Genomic DNA, 24,305 nt, shown 5'->3' with positions numbered 1-24,305 from the left:
CATAATCATCAAATCAAAAATGAATTACGGTGGGCCCAAACCCACATTTGCATTGTCCATGGTGTTCCTAAATGAGACATAATATTTGTGTAAAAAAAATTGTTACTTTACGTATTTGTAAATGTATTGCTTAAGCACAATGTGAATCTATCAACCAGCTGCAGCAGCATGCCCCACAGACTGACAGAGGCCTCCTGTGCACTGGCAGGCCTCTCAGTCCACACACTGCCCACTCTGTCAGTACTGTGCTCCTCCTGTGAGACTCACATACGAGGAAATGACACACATGCAGGGCTAATGTGAGCACACACTTCTTCACATGTCACATGACTCATGTCAACCATTGGAGCAACTCTCTTTTAGGATTAGGAAAAAGGTACACAGAGCTTCCTCTTGAACACTATCAGAGTTGTTATGTGTGCAGATTATGATGCTGCAGAGGAATCAAACATCTGAAATGACAAGTGAGGAAGGATGGCTATCAGTACTGGGATGGAAACAGCAGCACACATGAGCTGGGGAAGTATTTTCCACTGCACATCTGTGTTTGGGAGTGCACAGTGCAGACGCTGACATTCAGTCATATCGTGGCTATGCAGCTTTTCCCCATTGTTTGCTCTTTGAAGAAGTGCAGCCATGAATGTTGCATGAGGGATACAGAGCATGGCGGGCAGCTGAGGAACAGTATGAAGCTGCTGATGCTTGGAAACAGTGAGCGCTGAAATTTAGCCAAACACAAGCCACCACAAAGTTAACGAGATGGAGAAATGTGTTCGGCATCAGCCAAGCTGCTAACTCCTTTATCTGGGAGGGACGAGGATAGAGACAGTGACAGAGAGGTGGGGAGAGATCATTCCAGCATCCAGGCTGCTGCTGTAACACCACATCTAAAATGCTGCACATCACAGAAGATTGTGCCACCGCTTTTGAAAGACTCCTATATGTTCTCCTATCTGTTATCAGCATTCAAATTAAGTTGCACTGAGCTGTCAAAGAACGTTACCCACAATCTCAGAAACATATATTTAAAGGAGCAGTTCAGTATCTTGGGGAATACTGATGCTGAAATCATCGCCATCAACTGCAACACAGCTTTCAGGTCTGGTGATACAACAGCTGTACAACACAGTCAAACACAACATACAACAAACATATCAACAGTGCTGGGGTTGATCTCAAATGGAGACCAAGCAGGAAGGAAATAGCTGCTCACAAAACAACCTGACACTCAACACGAAGAAAACTCATACTGGACCTCAGAAGACACCATGAGGACCTCTCTCCTCTGGACATTCATGGAGACAAAATGCTATGACAAAAGTTATCCAGTTTGAAATATCTGTGAACCTACAGCACAGAGAACCTCATAGACAACACCACCACTGAACTGCTAAAGAAGGTACAACACAACTATTTGATTTTTTATTTTTTTTTTTTATAGTGGTATACGACAAAGCACAGAGGAAATCCCTTACACCTCTGCTGCAGCTTCAGAGCAGACTCCCATCCATCTGTGCACAGCAGCATCTCTGATGACTCAACCACCTACTCCAAGAGGTGGGGGGGGGGTCACACCTGTACGCAGAGGCCACAAAGGACCCCCATCCTGCAACTGTATGTGCAGAGAGGGATGATCTGAGCATTGTCACGGTCACTGCATCAGGACAGCTTCGGATCAGAGCACAGACTGATAGAGTAGGAGGCATATATAAAACAGCGGATCTACAGTATAGTACCCTATGGTACTAACTATGGTGGTACTGCATACTGTTTCATCACTTTGTCAACGTTACAGCTACAAACAGATTATACAGAAGGACCTCGCCTGTTAGAGAGCGGAGCAACTTGTGACCCACCTGGTCTCTATGGAGGAACCCACTGCCCAGCTATGTGGGGTCACTGTGGTCGCTCCTACCAATCACAATCCAGTGTGTGTGTGTGTAACGTGGCAGTCTGCCTTACCCTGGACAGAAACCGCTGTGCAGCATTGCACCACTGAAAAAACCAGAGCACTCTACAAGATAGAAATGTAAATACTTCTGCCTGTGTGTGCAATAGAGACCTCATTTTAGTTGGTTCTTTCCTGAGGCCCTCGGCTACATGGGTGAAGACTCCAAACACTTGTACATATATTTTTTTTTTTTTGTGATGAAAAATTAATAAAATGTCTTGAATTCTATTACCATTTTAGATCTTCTTTTGGCTTTAAGTCGTATTGTGTTTTATAATATAATTTGGCATCATAGCAACATTCAAACAGCTCAGGTTGAGCTGAAACAAAAGAAAATCTTATCAGGTCCTTGCTTGTATCATACCGTAACAAATACATCCATTTCTTTAAACAGACAGAGATTTAAGGCACACTGAAAAAAGCGGCCAAAACCCGAAAGTGTTAATTACAAATTATGAAGACAAACCAAAACAGATCATGGATTCAAAAGATTCACGTTTGACAGCAGATCAGAGGCTGGATTCAACTCCTTATAACTACCCATCAGACCTCATCCCTAGGTGTGAAACCTGCTAAGCACATTCATGATCCCAAACAAATTCACTCTTTAGGTAATAATGATCCCCTGAGTTTTCCTCTGGTGCGAACCACAGGACAGTTTAAAATCAACAACTGCTCATTTTCTCAGAATATTACATTTTATATTGTGTTGGTTGTGTTTTCCAATACTGGAGTGTAATGAACGTTGCAGTCTCTAGAGGCCGCTGGCAATATCTGAAACTTTTATTCGTGTTTCCAAAAAAAAAAAAAAAAAACTATGGACCCAAGATATTGGTCTGAGTCTCTCCCACACTGAATGTCTGTGACTGTGATGTCAGAGCACAGTTACTTTGAAGACAATGCCATTACAGCTGAGGGAGGATGAGAAAACTGGGGAAGGTTTGCACTGATGATCAATAACCCTGATGCTAATATGAGAATGAGCAGCATTAATCAAACAGTCAGAGTGTGGAGCAGAGAGCGAGCTGAGGCCTAATGAGATACAATCTGACAGAGTGGTAAAAGGCCAGTTTTTAATGGGCACTTCGGTGAATGTCACCTGCCGTCGATGCGGGTGTCGTAGAGACGTCCTCCCCCCCGGCAGATGTCATATTAGATCGGACAGTTTGGTGAGAATACACGCCACCGCTCACTCTGCTCATGGCCAGTTGCTATGACAGCACAAGAAAATTCTCCAGCACTTCCCCTGAGTCCTGAAAGTGTACACCTCTGGTGTGTTTGTGTGTGTGTGTTTGTTTTACTATATTCAGGGGGTCCAAAAACTGTGGTGCGACAGATGTGTGAGGAACAAAATGCTGGACCACAAGTTTAAATAGCTCTTTGAGGGTTAAGACTTGGTTTTAGGTTTAGGTTGGAATTATGTTTAGGTTAAGGGTTATGGGCTAGGGATTCCGTTAGTTCCATGACAGGGCCCCGCGAATATAGAAAAACACAGATGTGTGTGTGTGTGTGTGTGTGTGTGTGTGTGTCTATGCATGCAAGTGAATACTTAGAATTATTTATTTGAACAGTACTTAACTTACCCTGATGGAAAACCTTTTAAGAATCTGTCAGTGTAGCACAAGAGTGGATAAAAAAAATGTTAGGTTACACACACACACACACACACACACACACACACACACACACACACATCCTTGCTTTAAAATCATGTTGTTAGCTGTGATTTAGCCCTTTGACTTTACTATGCCTCTTTGTCTCTTACTATACTTCATCCTTATCTAAAATCCTTTTCTACTATACTTCATCCTTCCTTATCTAAACCGAACCTCAGCAACAGTCTGGACGAATTTATTTTTGGCTGAGAAATCCGTATCTTAGAGGCAACTCACTGAGTAAGACTTGTGTACTTAAATGGTCAAAATGGTCAATTGAGAGACTGAATTTCAGTAATGTAATTTAACTGGTAAAATATCTGTGTCGGTGGACACTAAAACGTGCCAAACAGGCAGCAGGCATCAGGAGAGCCTGGTCATCTTACTATACAGAAATACAAATACACAGTAGTTTAAACCAGCTCAGAGCTGACATTGTTTCCCCATCGCTGACCTGTTTTTAGGTCATTTACTATCAGAACAACTGGACCCATGAAAAAAAGAGTCAGCAAGACCTCCTCTCCTCTATAATGCAGGATGAACACTGAGTGCGCAGAGGTTTCTATGGCCCTGTTCAGTAGCAGAAAAGAGAAGAGTTGGATGTCACACTTGATGCATGAGGCAGTCTAACGGCAGGCCCACTGCAGGATTCTTCTGATAGTTCAGCACTGGATTCCACCCACTGACAGCACCAGGGCAACACCAGATGAGTGTATTGTACATGAAGAGGCTGTAAAAGCCTATTTTGCTTCATTGAGTGTATTTAGTCCACAATATGTGTGTGTCCATTCTTTCATTGACAGTATTAAAGAGTGACAGGGGGACTGTCAGATACTTCTGTGCCTCAGGTCTGTTTTCCTGTGTTTTACATCCATAAGCACAGTGACTGTGTGTAGGGATCTGAGCACTTTCAAAACTCGGGTGATCTACAACTTAATACTGTTCCTCAACACATCTTGTATATGGTACACTGGAGCTGCTGCTGCTGCTCTGCTAACATGCCACTCACATTATGTCGCCTGTGCAGACGTGGTGTAAGGATTAAAATTAGTGAGACTTGCTTTAGCATCTTTAATGTTTTCTGTGCTATCAACAAGTTGTACCAAAACTTGTAGGACAAACTACTGTTCCACAGATGAGCCAGCTTATCTAACATGATGGGTCCTCCTAAATGCTGAACATTGAATAGGGACAGACAGCTGTTAGATGCTGTCTCCACAAATACTTCCAAAAACAGCTTGATCCTCTTGATCCTCTCTGAAAAACTGAAATAAATGTACAATAGCTGTAGTGTCATCATGATAGAGAGTTTCATCTGTCGAACGGCACGGCCAACCATTTCTCTAGAGTTTCTGTCCACACAGAGATCCCCGAGGATATTAAAACATACATCACACAGACGGATACATGCACACAGCTGTCCAGAGCTCACAGGAATGCACAGAGCACGCACAAAAATAAATACAAACATGCATATGCACAGTACAACCAGTCCAGAATCCAACAGATTGGCTCGATCAGATCTCAAATATATGCAGCAATATATTTTTATCATCATAAATCAATATGCCAACCAAGGGACAACCTTTGTAAGCAACTCACTGCAAGTTGGCAAAACTCTCTCACACACACACACACACACACACACACACACACACACACACACACACACACACACACACACACACACACACACACACACACACACACACACAGATTCACACCACAGACCACAGTGTGGCTGCAGTGTATTTCATCTCAAGCATGTGTCACCTCAAAAATAAGCAATGGAGCTAAGAGCCATTAGGCCACAACCACAGTTTCCCTTTTAACTGCCATTAGACAGCCAGTTCAGCACATCCACTCAATAGCCTGTCTGTCTCTGTGCAGTGGTCGACATGCCAAGCAACCTCCCACCACCCTGTCCTGTTATATATCATAAGCAGTTATTGAATCATTAAGGCTCCTTGTCTATGCCACTGATATGTCGGTATATTTTTTTTTATTTGGCCTAGTCTCTGTGGCTTTAACAGTACGTTGGACTTATTTGGTCAAAGTGTCAGTCCAGGTGAGTTACAGAGACTCAGTCTACTTCAAAATGTTTCACCTTCAGCAAGAAAGTCAGTGAGCTTCAAGCAGGAATGTGTCCAGGTGCCTGTAAATTTTCAGCCTTCCCTCATATTTACAGCAGAAGTGCCCACTGGGTGTTTGTGACCAGTAACGCTGACAAATGACATTGGCACAAAGAGTGTAATAAACCTCGGTTCCCCACAGAGGACAGAGATGCTGCTGTCGAGAGTCAGGTCAATTATTCAAAAGAAGCAGGAAGTAGAAAACTCTTCACAATTGGGATAAAGCTCAATTATGAGATTCAAGCTAAATGAACGAACAGTCAAAGAGGTGCAAGGGCTTTAGAACAAAAAAACACCCAAGGGTTTTATTCATAATTAAAGAAGTACAAGCTACTGTTGACTGCAGTTGTCAGCACAGACACCACAGAAATAAATCCTTGGTTGTTCAATACACCAGAGCAATTCAACTTGTAAGTGGTGACAGGCCCAGGCTCTGTTACACCTGTGGTATTCAATGGTTTAGTCCATTATTTCTATTAGTAACAATAACATTGTACTCAGTGAGTTAATTGCTGAGATTTGCAAACATGGTGACATCACTACAATGAAGTCAGCAGACAGTCAGACAAGTTGTACTGAAAAGATCAGTTGGCTCATCTACTTCCTGTATGGTTTGACAGCTCGTGTTTCTTGTCCTGTCCAGCAGCAGCAGCGTCAGTGTGTTCACACAGCTCAGCAGGTGCTTTGTGAGTACGATTGTATTTTAACTGATAAAAACTACAGATGCCTCTAATGGAATTATCTAATAAACCAATATTTTTAATATTAACAACGAATCAAATGACTTGATACAGTTCAGTAAAGTTAGCTTTTTATTCAGTCTGACTCCAGTTTTGAATCCACTTATCAAATCCAACTCCTTTCAAATCCCTTCTCTAATCCTTCTGAGCAGTTTGTTTGATGGGAAATGAAGACGTCTCTTAGCTTTAAAAATGTGGACAGTTTTTCTATCACTCAGTGTGATCCCTAAACCACAGAGACTCTGCTGTGCTGTGCTGTGCTGTGCTGTGCTGTGCTGTGCTGTGCTGTGCTGTGCTGTGCTGTGCTGTGCTGTGCTGTGCTGAAAGGGAGCAGGACTTGGACCACATGTTTTATCACTGCTCTGTGACATCCATTAACTCTGTCCTGACACATTTTCCTTATGCTTTGTTTGCTCTTCACTGCAGGGCTGTGCTACAGTTGCATAAACAACACAGCAGAAAAAAAATATTCATCCTTTTTTTTCAGTCAGCATATCAATATTAGCAAATATCAGCTAAATAAATAACAGGTCACAGGATCTGACAGGTCAAAGGTCAGTGTAACACCGGCCGTAGGCTACATCTTACTGTAACATGACGGACTGTAGATAAATATTTGTTCCCGTCCTTTGTTTTATTCCATTGCACAGTTGTTTCCTTATCACTCATTTAGAGAAACCCACAGAAAATTACCACCAACTCTGCAACTCCTCACAGCTTTTTAGGCTCTTTTAGCTTTTTTTTTTCCTCTCATCAACCTCATTCCAGCAGCTGTTTTCAGTGAAAAAGCTCTGATAAATCCAACTGTTCACTACCTGCCCAGCGGCAGACAGCAGACAGACATGTTTCAGGACTTTCTGGTGAACGTAGTGGATCATTTAGCAGATGAAGAGTCAGATAATGTTCACAATTTTGTGCGTTGGTTGGGACCCAAAGCTAAAGAGAAGAGGGATTACAGGACTTAAGCTAACTCCTAATGGATGTGAACGTTGTGTTCACAGATTTTTCTGCTGCCCCCAAGTGGGCAACAACAAAAAAACAAATAATGCTATCTCAGCTACAGGAAAATGCATGACAAAGAACAGTACTGACTCTTTCTCTTTACCACATCCACAATAATTATTTTGACAATGGAATGACAATGACTGTTTCAGAAATTCAGCTTATACAGGTGAAACTAATGTAGAACGAGAGCTCAGAACAATAGTGTAGTTCAGCCTCTGCTCTCTGCTCTGTGAAGACTTTGATGGTTGAGTTACAGTCCAACAAAATACAGCCCACACCCCTGCCCTGCTTCACTTCCCTCTCTGGGGTTTCACATGAGCCGCCATCGATCTTCAGCATCACTCTCATCCATCTTCTCAAATCACCTTTTTAAATCCGTTTCTCATAGACAGGATAGAAGTGAACGCCTCCCTTGAAATGCAGCTGAGCCAGCGGCATGCATAGCTGCAGATTTATGTCTGTCTGAGGCAGCAGGCCTGTATTGTAGCAAGGCCTCAGGGAAATGACAGAATTATTAGTTACTGAGTGTCTCACCCTCCCCAGTGTAGGTAAAGCATTATGACTGGACTCTATTCCCATAACAGAGTTTTTTTTTTTTTTTTCATTCCCATGTATCCCTACTAATGTATCAGGGCGGTGCGATAAAACATGAGTTAAGGTACTTTTGCTCTTAGTCTAACACTTTTTGTCTCCACTCTTCTAGACTGGAGACAGTGTTTAAAGAGCCAAAGCCAGAAAAGAATGGTGCAGAGAATATAAAACATGCAAAGGCAGGAGAATACAGAAAGCAGCCTTGGATAAGTCAGAAGCAGACAGAGAAAGAGACAGAAATACGGCCTCAGCTGAAGCAGTTGCTGCTAGCTGTCCTGTTATCATGTGTCCTACCTGCGTCATGTCCTCTATTTGTGGCTCAGACTTGTGTCAGACAATGGGCAAGAACTGGCGTCAGAGCTGTGAAAGCCTGACATCTCAACGTTTTCAAGCATTTCAGCACAGCTGCTCACACACCATGTCTTGATGATGCATTTAATGTACCCTGGGTCCAATCGTTCCTAAAGAAATGATAACTGTGAGCCCAGAGAAACGCAGGCGAGTCAGCTCTGAGTCAGCCCCCCCTCTCCTCCACCGTGACAGCAGACACACACAATGTTATCTGACTTGCTTTCATGTACTAACTGGCTGTGATTTTTTTAATATGAATTACTATCTGGGGGCTGCTCTACATTCACACTGTAGTCGGAAGGTGTGTGTGAACAACCCCCCTGTCGACACACAAATACGCACACATTGTGGGGAAGCAATCTTTGCTCTGCAAGCTTCTTGGTTTATTCTGAATGAGCCTCTGATTGCATCTATGTTGCTGTCTGGACATAAAAAAATGAGGTCTCTCTCTCTGCTTTGATATTGCCTTTCTTAACATTACATCATTTTTAGGGGTTAATGTAGAATGTGGCAGACACCAATTATGTTGTGTTAATCAGAGATGAATTAAAAAAAAAAACACACACACACACAACAACTGTGCTGTTTTGTCCTATTGTAATATGGTGTTTTAAGATATTTAGACCTGATCACCGACCTTTGCATTCACGCATAGTGTTTGCCTATTTGCTAACTAGGCTAACATTGCTAGAGGGCCTGAGGCAAAAAGGACCCACAATTGATCGATTACACATATTGATTAAAGAATATACCCTGAGCATAATATGCATGTGGACATACACACCTTCTTTACAAAACAGGGCCTCGAGATGAGCCTTTATAGGTGCATGCTTCAGGGCTGGATATTACTAAACAAATGTGCACTGCCAGACAGTGTCTGTCTTAACCACATATTCCTCACACGGCTCCTATACTCAAAAAAAAAAAAAAAAACACAAAATATATTAATATATTCCTCATTTTCTCTGCATATAAATATATAATAACAGCACTGGTGTGGAATAGAGGCAGCCTCTCGCTCACAGCACCAAACAGATATTTTGAAACTGGGGCTTCAAGGGTAAGATCACACCTCCACCTGCTGCCACTGTGTGTGTGTGTGTGCATTTGTGTGTGTGTGTGTTTACTAAGGTGAGGAGAAAAATTGTCTAACGTTTGTGTCGACTAAAAACGTTTTTTTTTCATATGGGTGCTCTCGCAGCTTAGTGACGTGAAGGATCTTCTGTGGCCTCTCCTCAGCTCCAACTGTCAGAAATGACAGAATCTCTAACACTGTAAACAAACAGGGGCTGTGAGTCATCTACAGCGTTCATGGAGCAATTAAAACCAAAACTTCTTGCTTTACCTGTCAACATATTTAAAAATATAGTATAATGTACATTTCCACAGCTCTAATTCAGTTAGACCAATGACCGTATATAAAGATGGACGACATGTCTCAACCTCCTTGCACTGTACAAAAATGAAAAATATCCCAGGTATGTGCGCTGCCATCTTTTGCTGGTGATTTCATTTAGAGTCTGGACTTGGGGGGGGGGTGGGGCTGCAGTATCGAGGTCCCACACAGTCTCCTGTATGTGCCTGTATCCCTGTTAGCTAGGTCCTTACACTGACAGAGACCTGGATCATCTGGGTCATCATGAAGCGACTGAAGAGGACTGTTAAATGTTTCAAAAGAGAGTCCATCTCCACTGGAAAGAAAGGCAGTAAAAGTCAGTCATTTATAGAACGAAGTTCACTCCTCTCTGAATGTAAAAGCCTTACAGAAAGGAGTGCTTCACGTACGGGGTTCTATTCTTATACTGCTCAAACATTTCCACACAGAAACATAATGTCGTCCTCAACCTTTGTGCAGCCGCAGCCTCAGTGCAAAGCTCCAGCACACAGCAGTACAACAACAACAACCCTGAGCAGCGCAGACAGCCAGAGGACTCCAGACATCTCACCCGAGTACAGTCTCTCCAAACAAGGTTTCTGCGTTTCGTTAGGGATCATTTGTATGATATTTGTCAGCGGCAAGGCTTTCAAAACATAATGTACTCTCAACTTCTTAAGCTGATTTATGTGGATGTGAGTCCAAAGCCGTGCAGAGAGATCTCCTTATTAGCCGCACTCCAAATGCCAGATGGATGACTTTACTGCACTGTGCTGCTTTATCGAATCAAAAAGAAGAAAAAAAAATTGCCATATTACAGAAGTTCTAAGGAACACAATGGGTGCGATGAATATGTGTATACATGTGTGTGGCTGTGACTAAACCCCGTACACAACATGCTACAGCTCCTGTGGAAACACGGTGTAAGTGGAGGAGGAGGAGGAGGGGATTTTAACAGTGCCAAAGGAAAGAACTGTCTGACTGTCGTCAGACTAGTGCGGACTAGATAGACCGATGCGTATGAACTGATGAAGCCCCTTGGATAAGAGGCGAAACGTCTTCCCAGACAAACATATGTCCAGTTGCCTTCGATTCAATTTTCAAAGAGAGAACTATGACCTGGATGAATGAGAACATTCACAGACAAAGGAAAGAAGTAGATATTCTTTGTATCTTAAGTTAGGTATGTCAACTGAGTGAATCAATCACCAGAACACTGCAGACACTGTTAGGACTGTGATACACTGAAATTAAACTTCCTGTATTCCTAGCTGGGGACACCTGGATGCCCCATGGGATCTATTACCTAGCTGATCTGCTAGCTGGCACTCTACGTCTTCTCACATCTTCCTCATGAAGCTGAAGGACAGACAGTGAAACTAGAGTGTGCATTATTAGCCATTTTTCTGGGAAAAAACACAGGAAACAGTGCTGCTGACACACAAGTCTACCCACAATTCTCTGGCGAGGAGCAACAACTGGAGCATCAGTTAGCACATTCAGCTCATATGGCCTGCTGTGGTGAATGAGATGTAGATCAGAAAGCCTTCACTATATAAGTGGAGGGGATAAATAGCAAAGAACAACACTGGGCTTTTTGTGAAGCAGCCATTTCTTTAGTTATGATTGTATTCTAGAAATCATTTTTGGGCATCTGTGAGGCAATACCGAATTTGGCTACTGTGCCAAAATCACCTCACAGCCCCATGCTGTTCCTTTCGGTTGGGAGGGGGGGGGGGGGGGGTGCTCTGTATCAACCTGGGGACAGCAAACACACCCTGAGCAGCTGCTCTGTCAGAAGAAGAGCAACACGTGCATCCACTTACAGCACAGCCTGTTTAAATAAGGAGGATTAAAGACCTCAGCCAACAATGTTGTCAGACATGCTAATAGTAAAGAATGTTGACTTCCACACTGTGTGATAGAGATGAATGAAATTTTAGATTAAATTAATTAATTCGAATTTCCATTGTCATGTTACTTCATGCATTAAATTGTTCACCAGCCCAGTTTGTTTTGTACCCAGTTCTGCTGAATATTGAACACTGAACAAAACATGCTTTTTCTTTTTCACTTGGAATAATGTATGGTGACACATCAGTCAAATGTACAAGTTTAACCTGTAATAGTCTTTGACATGAGCCGCACTTCACAGAAGTTGCTCTCTATCAAGACTAATTAGCCTAATGGACAGTCAATCAAAGGTCAAATATGAAGCTCGGGTAACATCAGGGTTCCCTATTTAAAAAAAAACAGCATCTGCACCAAGAAATAAAAATAATAAACAACATAGGAGCAGTTAACAGCAGTTGGTGACATTTCAGTTCAAAATATTAGCATCAGCTTTTGCAAAGCTATACTGGTGAAGCAACAGCAAAGAGCGTGTGTGTGTGTGTGTGTGTGACTGACCTGGTCGTCGTATCTGTAGGTGAGAAACTGATCCTCTGTGGCATCCTCCATGAAGCTGCCCTGAGGTGAGAGGGCGAACTCGGGCAGGAACACGGCACTCTGGGGCTGACTGTCTGCACACTGACAACACACACACACACACACAATTCAGTGAAATGCATGAGAACAATATTGGAGTCAGATCATGGTCATGTACCAAATCTGTCTCTCTCTCACACACACACACACACACAAAGGCACAGAAGTTGAACAACTGGACTCTCTGGTGCTGTATAAGTTTGGTCTCATTCACTCCCAGGTTTCTATCGTGAGCTAAAACCTGGACCTCGCTGGTGTTTTCTGAGCAAAAACTGTCAAATCATCTTCCCACACAGGCGGGAAACCCTCCCCACACCCCCCTCCTCCTCAGCTCACACGAGAGAAAAGCCACGCTCCGATATGATCATGCTGATTCTTCATAAATTCTGTTCCACTTCAATGTTTTCTATTAATTTCACTGTGATTTGTACAAAACAGAGTGTGTGCATCTCACACTGGAATTTTTGGATGATCAGCATATTCCAAAGGCAGAGAGGGAAGACTGGTTATCAGGCTAACAGGGACTGAGGCTGTACTGCATGCTGAGACTGGGCTGGAATATCTGGCATTTAGAGGACTCCTCAGAGAGAGAAAGACAGAAAGAGACTTTGTGAATGTGTGTGTCCTGGCCACTTGAATTGTGTGTGTGTGTGTGTGTGTGTGTGTATGTGTGTGTGTGCGAGTGTGAGATGATCCACCATTAAGATTAGTGGTGTCTCCTGCAGGCTTTTAGAGCCACTTAGAGGCAGACACAGCAGAAGTGCCACTGGTATGTGTTTCCCTGGGGAGCGTCTGAGGACTGGCACACTTTCATCTCTAACCTCTTGACTCTCTCTCTCTTCAGTTCTCTCTCTCTGTCAAATTCTGATTTGCTTCACTGTCATGACCACAGCTACTGGCATCTTTGCCAAATCAGGTTGTACAAGGTTTAAAATGTAAGTGAAATGATTCAGAATGGAAGAAATAAGACAGAAAATAGTTTTCACATCACTATATACACCATGTAACACTATGACACTACAAAAAATATACATCTGTTTCTCAGCCTGGAGGGTGTGAACCTGTAAAGGTCAGTGCAGGTGGTGTTTGAGAGTAGCAATGCAACAAGTAACAGCATTGCTACCTGAACTAGTGTTCATTCTCATAAAGTTTAGAAGCTGTTTTAAAGCTGTTAGAAAATAGCTGCCTAATTAGACATCCAGAAGACACAGAGCAACATCCACATAAATTTAGCGTTTGTGTTCACATGATGAACATAAGTCCATCATTCACTCTCTTTTAGCTCTGTTTTAGTCTCTACCAAAATAACTGGCTCTTTAGCTGCTACAGGCTCCAGCTAGTAGCTGACTGTGTCTTGAGTTTTCATTTGGACAAATACTGTACGGTGGGTTTATCATAGATTTTTTAACAGAGCTTTTGCTGCTGAGATCGATCTGAAAGAGTAAAACTAAAACCAAAACAGTGAGCTTAAGAACACTGGAAAACTTCATGGAGCTGAGGGGAAGTTTTCATTGTCATGTGATCCACAGTTTATATAAAAATATTGATCTACAGCCGCTTTAAGTTAAACAAAACAAAACAAAAAAAAACCTGGATGGGAGCTGATCTGGAGTCAGTCTGTGTTACTCTGTACTCCATTCTGTCATCCTCCTGCTGCAAGCTCGGGCCAACCAATCAGACCATGATACTGACATTTAAGTCATGTAGCTGGCTGGGCAGAGAGAGAGAGAACATGCAGACAGGGCGAAAGAAGTGAAGAAGACTGAGGCTTCACCCACACGTCAGCAGCAGCCTCAGGACTTAGCCACAGTTCTCTCAAAAGCATTTTGAAACAGGAAACGAACAGCAGCCCCCTGAGTCGAAATCATACTACCCCAGAGCCTGGTTGTTAGAGAATGGAAATCAGCTGTTGTGACCTGATTAACCTTTTACCTCTGGCATACATCCAAACTCATAATGACTCACACCTTAGCACTCAGACCTAACCTAAACAGAGCCCAGGCCACACAACCCCACCCCACATACTGCTGAGCTCACAGCCATGAGCTTAAAGTCAGGCTCCCACTGTGCATATGTCTGAACAGGACTCAATCAAATACACATCCCACCATTTTCTCTCTTTTTTTCTTCTTTCATTGTCTGAGACAAAAGCATGTGCAAACACTTCATGTCCACAAATTCCATGACTTTGTGTACATGCACTGAGCGCACTCAGTGAGAGAGATACTTCAGACTACACATGCACAAGGACACCAGACTCACTCTGAGTTCGCCCCTTCTCTCCAAATCTTTGGAAAGTTGACCACAGGAGGAGATGGGTTGGAAGAGGTTGGAGTGCATGTATTTTTCAGCATGTTTCATCCATGTTTTGCAGTATTTTCTGTTTGTAATTCAGGACACGTTGTGTGTTTTTTGTTTTTGTGTGTCCTTGTGTGGCATGTGTCCTTGTGGGTCCCAGACATGCTAGCCAACTCACATTCACTGGGTGAACACATTCCCACTATGAAAGGTTAACACAGACTGTACATAAATATTATATATGCAGTCAATGAACATTACTCACAGTTCACCATGCTGGCACTGCTGCGGTGCTACTGCTCAGCACCAATGTCTTGAGCAGCTCAACACATGTGTGTGTGTGTGTGTGTGTGTGTGTGTGTGTGTGTGTTTTTATAAATGGTCGAAGTTACTATTGATGCAAACCAATTATTTCCTGCTTCTGTTACAGTTCAAAGATTTCTGGGCCCAAATGCAGACACATAGCAACTCTGTAAAAAACTTACAGTCAAGCAGGAGGACAAGATGGCAGAACAGAATCCAGGTACTAGGGAAACATAAACTCTTCCATGAACAAAACGAAAAAGGCAAATCCACAGAAACAAGAGGGAAAGAACTCAGACCAGCTGATCAGGAGCGAAGAGAACACAGAGACTGAGATACACGAGAAGCAGAGGGAACAGGTGAAACACATCAGGGCGGGGCAGACCATCACAAAGGCGGGAAAAAACAAGGACAGCAACTAGCACCATCACTGACACACATGGTACTTTCAAAATAAAACAGGAAATAGTAAACAGAGTCTGGCAAAACAAAGAACCTAAACATAGGAGTCCAGAAAAGCATTTATTTTCTGACTACTGAACATTCACTGTTAAGTGTGCCCACACAAACAACACAACATCTCCGGGGAGCCGGAGTACCCAGGAGAAAACCGGAGAACATGCAAACTTTTCACAGAAAAGTCAGGACTCATCCTGACAGCAGCTTTATTCTGACACATCTGACTGGATAAGCAGCAGCTTATCTGTCTGATGGGCAGAGAAGTACACAGTGTCATCGTTTACCATTAAATCCTGAATGATGCTGTTGCCATTACCAGATAATTGACCGTTGGGGGGGGGGGGGGGTCTCAGGTTTTTTGTATGTGTGTGTATAATTTTGTTTTTCCCATTAATTAGATGTCAGGCTCATTCCCTTGCTCTACTTCTGAATAGTTTCTTGTTTATCTATAAGCAATTAAGAAACTCATTATCTAATGGATCCTGTTAATCTGATGAATTGCAGACCCTTGCTGTGACAGCCTCTTTCAGCCTTACATTCATCAGGTGGACACAAACAGCACTCCTAGTGAACTATAATGTTAAACCTTCTGCTAAACATTTTGTCTTCTCAGCTTAAATTGTGATGATATGTCCACACCTTTTTACAGAATGTTTCAGCCCAAAAAGTTTTTGCAGGTTCAAATATTAAAATATAGTAAATGATCACAGAATCCCAGCAGTTTATCATTCTGTCTACATGCTACCATGACCCAAAAAATACTTCTGAATAGCTCAAAACACACAGGATGCTCCTTACACAGTCTTGTGAGAGTATGTCTGGACACGTCTGTTAACTACAGTTACAGTTTCTCTCCAGTTCCAGTGACTCGTTGAAATGAAATTTCATGGCAATCCATCCACATTCCTCTCAGGAACATGAAGGTGATAACTCTCCCCTGACCTTTAATCTACTGTCATTATCAGTTCGCAAATTTCATGTGTCCAATGCTTTAGTTTATAATCCAGTGCCTGCAAAACTGAAAGATGTTCCCATTCGCCTCAACTGTACTGCTATACAGCAAATGTTGGCATGCTAAAATGCTAAAATTACACAGTCAACATCATTGTATTTATGTATTTAGCCACCTGTGCAGGTGCTCTGCTAACAGCTGTAACTTCCTTCATGCTAGCAGACTCTCGACTAACATGCAGCTGCTCAACAACAAACTAAAGAAACAAATGTTTTACACTTTGAATAGAGGCTGTAAATTGGAAAGTTCTTCTTTCTGCTTCCTCTCCACCAGCATTTATTCACCGTATCTCAGGGTTCCCCCACCTATCAAATCCCCCTTTAACCCTCACCTGTAAGTACAGTGGAACTGCCATTTACTCTTAGGTCAACCATAAACCGAGCATGAGAGGAGATTCTTTTTGACTGGAGTCATTTGTATAAGAAATATGAGTTTACTATGCAAGTGACAGTGCTCAGGCTGTTTGTTACCTTTTGACACTCTCTTTAGTGCAGCAGACAGAGAATAACACATCTCTGACCTCCAACAGCTTATTTCAACAGCTGATGACTCACCCATTGTGAGAGAGAATCTGGGCTGTTAGTCTAACAGCTGTTTTTTCTGATACACGGCTCTAATCAAGGCCAGTATGAGCAGCATGAGTGTGTTGACATTGAAAATACAAAGTCATGTCTGAAAGGGACACGATTTGTTATCCTAGAAGAGGACAATGTCCATACTAGGCCACACAAACACACACACACATGCACAGACAGACAGAAAGTCGGGTTGTCCTGCTGTGAAGTTACTGAGTCGTAGCCGTGCAGCATGGCGTAGAGCAGTTCTCCTAATTGAGTTTACACACCAGTGGAAGGACAGCGTCAGGACAGCCTTCACCCTGCCAGCACCCTGCAGCGGTCGGTTCACGCTGGATCACTGGCTTACTTCAGAGGAGCCAATACTAGGATAATAATACCAGGAGGGCGACCCTGCCCCCCCCCGTCCCAGGGGACAACATACTGTACCGGAGGAGGCAGCTGTTACATGGTGTAGGACGGATTATGTGTTCGGGCCAGTGGTGAGACTCCTGTTCAGCAGGTCAGAAATCAAAGCTTGAGTTTGTTCACTTCATGAAGGATGGGAGATATAATTAGTTCAGCCTCAGCGACTGAGCACAAATACTTAAGCAGAGGTTCTGAAATATTTTCAAGGTCAGGTTCAATAATTATGTATCAGACCAGTGAAAAGAGGGCTGATGATGATTCCGTCCATCCTTCCTGGAAACCTCCTTGCAGATCTTTGGTCATTTAAAATATAGCCTTGTGAAAGACACACAGGAAGGCTCATTAGCTGACTGATTTTAAATCTGGGTTATTTCAGGTCCATTTAAAGTCTAAACAGAGCTCACTTTCCCCTCCTCATCCTGTGCTGGTTCTCTGTCCTGTTTGAATACTGTGTAACACTAACCCCTATCAAATGAGAGAATCGATGGACTGATATCCCACCCTGATAATCAGAGTAAATTAAGAGTGATGTCTCTGTACGACCAGTTAGAAATTAGACAGCCTAGCCCTTCTCCCGTGCTCCACGTCAGTACACGTGTGATTCATCACACGGTTTCGATTTGCCTCCTCCTCCTACGTCAGGTGAGGCCTGGGTTATGTTTGTTGCTGTGTATCTGGGTATCTCTCTGCTGCTTCGGTTCAACTGCTCTTTTTAAATATTGTGCATTATGTGATTCCCCCATCACGTAAACAATACACACCTTGTCTCTTCAGGAACCTGACGAACGGTTTCTCACCTGTAAACGGACTGGATGGATATTCTCTTCTTTCCATCAGGACATCAAAGAGTCACACAAATTCATTTGTCCTTTATCTAATCCAGCGTACCAGGCTGACTACTGTAAGACAATCTTTTCTTATTATAGAGACTGAAATAGTGGGATGAAAGGCTTTGATCTCATCCTGTCTAAATATACAAGCTCTATTTTGAACCCCCAGTCCACCACTGGAGAATACAGGCCCACTTCTTTTTCTGCAGTCTTTTTTGTAATGACTTCATGGGCTATGTTTTTTTTTTTTTTCAACCACCTACTATGTCAGTGTGTGATTTGATAAGGCAGATATACAAAAACTCTACACTGATACAGCATTGAATGGTAAGTCCATACAATGCAGACTGGGTTTTTTAGTTACACAGACAAGAATGATAAGCTGTTCTCACACACAATCCTACAGCTGAATGTTGTTTTCAGTGGACAGCAGGACCACATTTGTTTGGGCTAAGCAACATTTTAGTGGAAAAAAGTGAGCAACATGGCGATCATACAGAAAACTCTCACAATGACAACAGCTTAAAAACTGTGTCTATGAAGGAAATAATGAGAGGAAACACAAAACAGCTGCTGGTTGTACATCAGTGTCCCACAAAGTAAAGTAATAAATAAATAAAAATATCCAGAACAGCTGCTCTCAAACATTTTGGATTGAGACTGACAACATGCTAGAAGACCTCAAAATCCTCGCCAGTTTTGAAAATGTCATGCGTTTACCAGGTTAGGTTGTCTCTCAGTCACAGTGATGCTCACATTATGCCACCCAAGGCTGTGGTATGATCCAAGCAAAGTGCTCTGTATAAAACGCTGCTCAAACACGTCTGAAGACGTTCTTATAGCTGTTCAGAATGGACACACTCCAGGACAGGGACCAAGGCCTACTGTCCCTGAGAGGAAATGGTAAATGGACCGCATTTATATGGCGCTTTTCTAGTCTGACACATTCACACTCACATTCGTACAGTGCCTTAACTAACACAAACACATTCACACAGCCAGGGGCACATCGGGGGCAGTATCTTGCACAAGGACACTTTGACATGCGGACCAGAGAAGCCAGGGATCAAACCTCCGACATTCAGATTAGTGGATGACCCGCTCTACCAATCCTGAGCCACCACAGGAAAGAGACAATAATCATTCAAATGAGGTGCTGCACTCATTTGTACATGTGAAAAGTGAAAAAAGAAAGAAAAAAAGACAAAACCCAGACCAAGTGCTGCATGTAGGTGTACTCATCAGAATGTCTCTTTTTAGTTAATGCTACAAAAAATGATAAGATGCCCCTCTCTGTTCTGATGAGGGAAAGGTATGAGGGGGGAGGGGTTTTCAGACTCTGATGATCCATCTAGACAATTCATCGCGCCCTTTGTTTGCACCACACACCGTAAAAGTCTTCCAAACTGAACGAGAACATCCATCAGTGGGATAGATTAAAAACACCCTTTATTAGTGTCTTATCCTTACTGGCAGCACTTTCCAAAACAATTATAAAACACCAGTGCTAAAATGATTGATATGTCAGTTTCCTGATATACCACTTATAAGACTGGTTCAGTTCCAGTACAAAATCTATTTGGGTAAATCAAGGTAGCATGAGACCGGAAAGCAGAGCACACCTCTGCTTCCACATCTCCCTCCCCCTTCCTCCCCCTCCTTCTCTCCACTCCACCCTGCCCTCCACTTACATCCTTGTTGCGTTCGTTGTCTCAGCTAATGCAGGAATTGGGAGATAACTAGCCTATGAGTCAGCCACAGCGACGTCTTCAGCAGACAATAGAGGCTCGAACCAGAAGCATGTTCACGTATTGATTGACAGCAGCGAGCTCCCACCCCTGACTCTGGCCGTCTCTGATTGGTTAGAGAAAAATGTATAATGGGAATATCTCCGTGCTGCTGCCAGGCTGTTCAATGAGTCTGAGTCACAGGAGCCTTTGACAGCATCTCTCCACATTAAGACATGTTTTAGAGGATATTTCATTTAAAAGCCATCAAAAAGATACACACTGAAGCTTTAGGGTTAGAGAAGGATCATGGTCTGGGTTCAAAACTGTTTAAGGTTACACCAAGAGCTACTTGGATAGGGCTGAGGATGTGTCACAGTCATGGAAACTGAAGTTGACAGTTGGAGGAAACAGGAAACAAACAGCAGTCTATCTTGTTATCTATGTTAAAGTGGCACAGACCTCCATGTGTCGTTCAGAGGCTCGGTAACAACATCACACCTCTCTCTGTTTGTGACAGACAGCAGTCATTTCTCTAAACACAAACTTGTGTTGAAAGACTACAACACAGTTTGTGTTTAGTTGTATTAGTTTAATTACTATTCAAGTAGCTGATGCATTTGTTCTACTGGACAGGCTCCACACAGCAAACCAAATGCAGCACATCTAATTATCATGTTGACACAATGTCTTGTAGGACATTGCAAAACCCTATGAGGAAACCTTTCAAGCAGGGTGTCCAGACTAGTTATTGTGGTCTTTTGGGACGTCTGAATATGATTTTGAATACAGGTTAGAAGCACGTAACTTAATTCTTCATATAACAGATGTTTCTAGTAGATAAAATGTGTGTGTGGCTCTAAAATATTTGTCAGTATGTGTTTGAAAGGCTGCCACTGAAAGATGTGTGTAAGTGCTTTTGTTTCAGTGTTTCATTGTGTCTCTACCATTCTCCTGCTCGCCTCTTCAGATAATTAAGAGATACTTGAAGATATGAGAGCCCCGGAGAGCACCATAAATGGAACACAGGGGAGAGCCGGCGCTGGAGAGATGCAGGATTAATCGAGGCCAAGTTGGCCCTCACTCCCTCATTGTGATCCTACTTTGAGCTATAACCAAACCTTTCGGAACATCTTATCAGACTGACACTGCAGGTCACAGGGGAGCGCAGCGATTTCACTGAATACAGAGCAGCGTAATGCAGCTTTACACTCCTGGAGGAACAGCAGTCACAGCAATGAGAAGAATGGACGCAGCGGCGTGTTCAGTGGCTCTGAAGCCACTGAGTTGCCAGTGAGGGATTGTGTAGTCTCTCACTGTTCTCCATTAGCATTTCACAGTCAACACGTGCTCTTCTCAGTGATGCATGTGAGGGCAAATTATATAACAAAGCCCCTACAAAAGTCAAAAGTATGTTGTGCATGTGTGTGATTTTTGTAAAAAGATGAAATGTAACTTTAATTCATTTTTTCTGCAGTGATCCCTGCATCAGTTTTGTCCAGGGAGTTAGAATTTCTGGTTCTGACAATGCAGAGTTGAAAAGAGCTCAGAATATCACTTTAATACTTATATTTACACATGACCAACTAAAGGGCAAAGTTGGGAACTGGTGCCTAGGCACAGCATGTGCATATGTTCCACCTTGTCATGGGTCTTCCAGACCTTAGGCGATGTCTGCAAAGCTTTCTTTCAGGCCACCAAGTTCCAACAAACAGAGGCTCAGAGCAGCATCTATGTGACCTGAGAGGCAAAACCCGGGGCACAAAAGTCCAACAAAAACTCAGTGTTGCTCACAAAGCTATTAATGTTGCTGAAAGGGCACAGTGCAGGGGCAGAGTGGGAATAAACATCGGTCTGGGCCCACTGAAACCCTGTCTGGAGACACACCATCAGATTTTACAAGAATCATGGGGTAAACAGAGGTTAAATGATGATGTGATGAAGATTTGTGGAAGAAGACATGAAATACAAACACCTGCACATGAACTATATCTATAACTTTGTAATGTTATAGTCTAATTTTTATTTACTCAATTCAATTACAGAGTCTATGATAATTTCCTCATTGTAGTTTGTGAAGTTTGTGAAGAAAACTGAGTGACTGAGTCTCTATAACCAGAGATTAGTTCAGAGAGTGAGAGATTAGAAATAAGACTGGACACTGCAGCAGTAAATACAGCACCAGGCTTATTTACATTTTAGTGTCCTTTTCTTCCTTCGCTGGATGTTTCTGCATTAAAATCCTGTAGATCTGAGACACACTGTGAGGGCTTTCTGATGAAACCAGAGCAGAAAACCAAGCTACAGCATAATTCTGCGCAATAAACTTCCTGTGTTCCCCTGCTGACCACTTGAGCTGTAAAACCTGACCGGTGTTTGTACTGGACTCACTGGGAGCTGTGGTCCCCTCTGCTCCTCTGCTCCTCCTGTCTGTAGTTTGCACAGTTACAGCTGTTAGATCAACAACTGCCTGAAGCCTTTTTTCAGGACTTCTTTTCTATTTTCAAACAGACCTTTATTTTAACTTTGTCATTCATGCAAAGCGAGCCAGCAACAGTCCACTGCTGCCTTAGTGTTTAAACCATGATAAAAACCCCAACACATTAACAGTAAGTGTGTGGGCGTTGCCTTGGGACCAAACAGAATTCATTTATCTGGGGAAGGAGACAGACGTGAGGGAGATGACGTGAGAGACTCTAGCGATTTATGTGTGTATGCAGATCTCTGTCTTTGTATCACCTGTTTGTTGGTTTTTGTAATTCCCATTTATGGATTCCATTAGTCAGACCTTGTTGCAGACTATTACATGTGCTTTTTTCTTTGGAAATAAAGTTTTTTTTTTTGTTTGTTTTAGAGAATAAGAAAATAAAGAAACATATTGTGATTTAATAGAGAAATAGCTGATGGAAATAAGCAGATATAATATCTCTATTTTAGTTTGCCCAGCCAATTAAATACCTCAAGAATCAAAATGCTTCATCACATTGACATTGAAATCATATAAAATGAAATATTGCCATCAGTCAGTCCTTGCTCATTGATTTGTAACATTGCCCATAATGGTCTAACACAGGGATAGTTACCAATGTCTTATTATTAAAAATTCTTCAGTTTTGTTGTTTCAGGAAATGTGTGTGAGAAACCCTGTATAAATGAAACAAGTGTGTAATCCACTTTCAGGAGTCGAGGGGACAGATCTTATAAATCAAGTCTATTTCAGTGAGCTCAGAGTAACACACTCATCAAGACAGACCATTTCCTCTTTCCATTACTCAAAGGACGCTCTTCCAGTCGCCATCACAGCGCTGATGGATGGATGTTATGAGAGGCTCTCCCCCTGACAGCATGCTATCATGAGATGAGCGGCCCCCACGAGGAGCAGGATTAATGGTGTGTCACCCATCACAGGTAGTTATGGAGAGGTGTGAGGAGGTTAGGCCTTTATATGAGGGAGGGCTGGGGAGCTTTTACTGCTCCTCGCAGACAACAAACACAGATCAGGGTGAATAGTGAGGGGTCAGCAGCAGAGTGGAGGATGAAGTTAAATTAAAAAAAATAGCAGGATGGAAGAAAAGAGAGAGTGGCTAGGGATAAACCGAAAAAATGAGAGGATGAGGAAGAGGAGAGATTGCCAGCTGATTGGCAGAGCCCCAGAGCAGAGGAGAAACAGAGCTGAGAGCCTCGGAGTGAATGGTCACACTGTCCGTGTGTATGAATGAGCTTTTCAGCCTCCTCTCTATCTGCACATCCGCACGCGCACACACACACACACACGCACACACACACACACACATAACGCATGTATGCAGTAACTGTGAGGGGTGAAGAGGTGACTGGTGACGGCCTGGCTCACTGCAGTTTGTGTGGTGTGTGGAGACACACAGTGATCTTTTCACTCCTCACCTTTAGCTGAAATACCAGAGCTGACACTCAACCTGAGCTGGAGGTGGAAGCATGCATGCGTACGTGTACTGCATGTGTGTGAGCGAGAGATAAACAGGTCACACTGAGACGGGAGTCCTCCCTCTCCAAAAGAAACAAAGTTGCGGGGCTGGAGAGGAACCGACTGGATCTATGAGAAAATGGAAAACCTCAGAAACTGAGGGGAACTTCAGCAATGAGCAAGAAACTGTGACAGCAAAAAGCCAAAAGATTTACAGTAAATGAAACAAATAATGCAAGAGGATGAGTTATTCATTGGTCACAGGCCATTTAAATATCAAATAGACCTTTAATATTTATAAACTCGTCCCATCACACACAATTCAGTTTGATGTTTATTATAATTTGGTGTAGTTTATTATAGTTTTTTTTAAAAAAGTTTACAACTTTATACAATGACATCAACTTTATTATACCAGGGGTGATTGATAGGTTTGTGGCCTGAAGCAGAAGCAGATGAGTTA

General features: G+C 42.7%; 1 protein-coding gene across 1 annotated transcript in view; it reads right to left on the bottom strand.

Moving 5' to 3' along the window:
• The window catches only part of adamtsl3 (ADAMTS-like 3), a 131,164-nt gene that overhangs the window by 92,942 nt on the left and 13,917 nt on the right, over nt 1-24,305 (bottom strand). The window contains exon 3 of the mRNA XM_041042925.1: nt 12,210-12,329. Coding sequence (XP_040898859.1) covers nt 12,210-12,329 — 120 coding nt within the window. The remainder of the gene's footprint in view (nt 1-12,209; nt 12,330-24,305) is intronic.

This window comes from Toxotes jaculatrix, chromosome 1 (genome assembly GCF_017976425.1).
Source record: "Toxotes jaculatrix isolate fToxJac2 chromosome 1, fToxJac2.pri, whole genome shotgun sequence".
NCBI classification, from domain to species: Eukaryota; Metazoa; Chordata; class Actinopteri; family Toxotidae; genus Toxotes; species Toxotes jaculatrix.
This window is presented reverse-complemented; position numbering and strand designations above follow the sequence as displayed.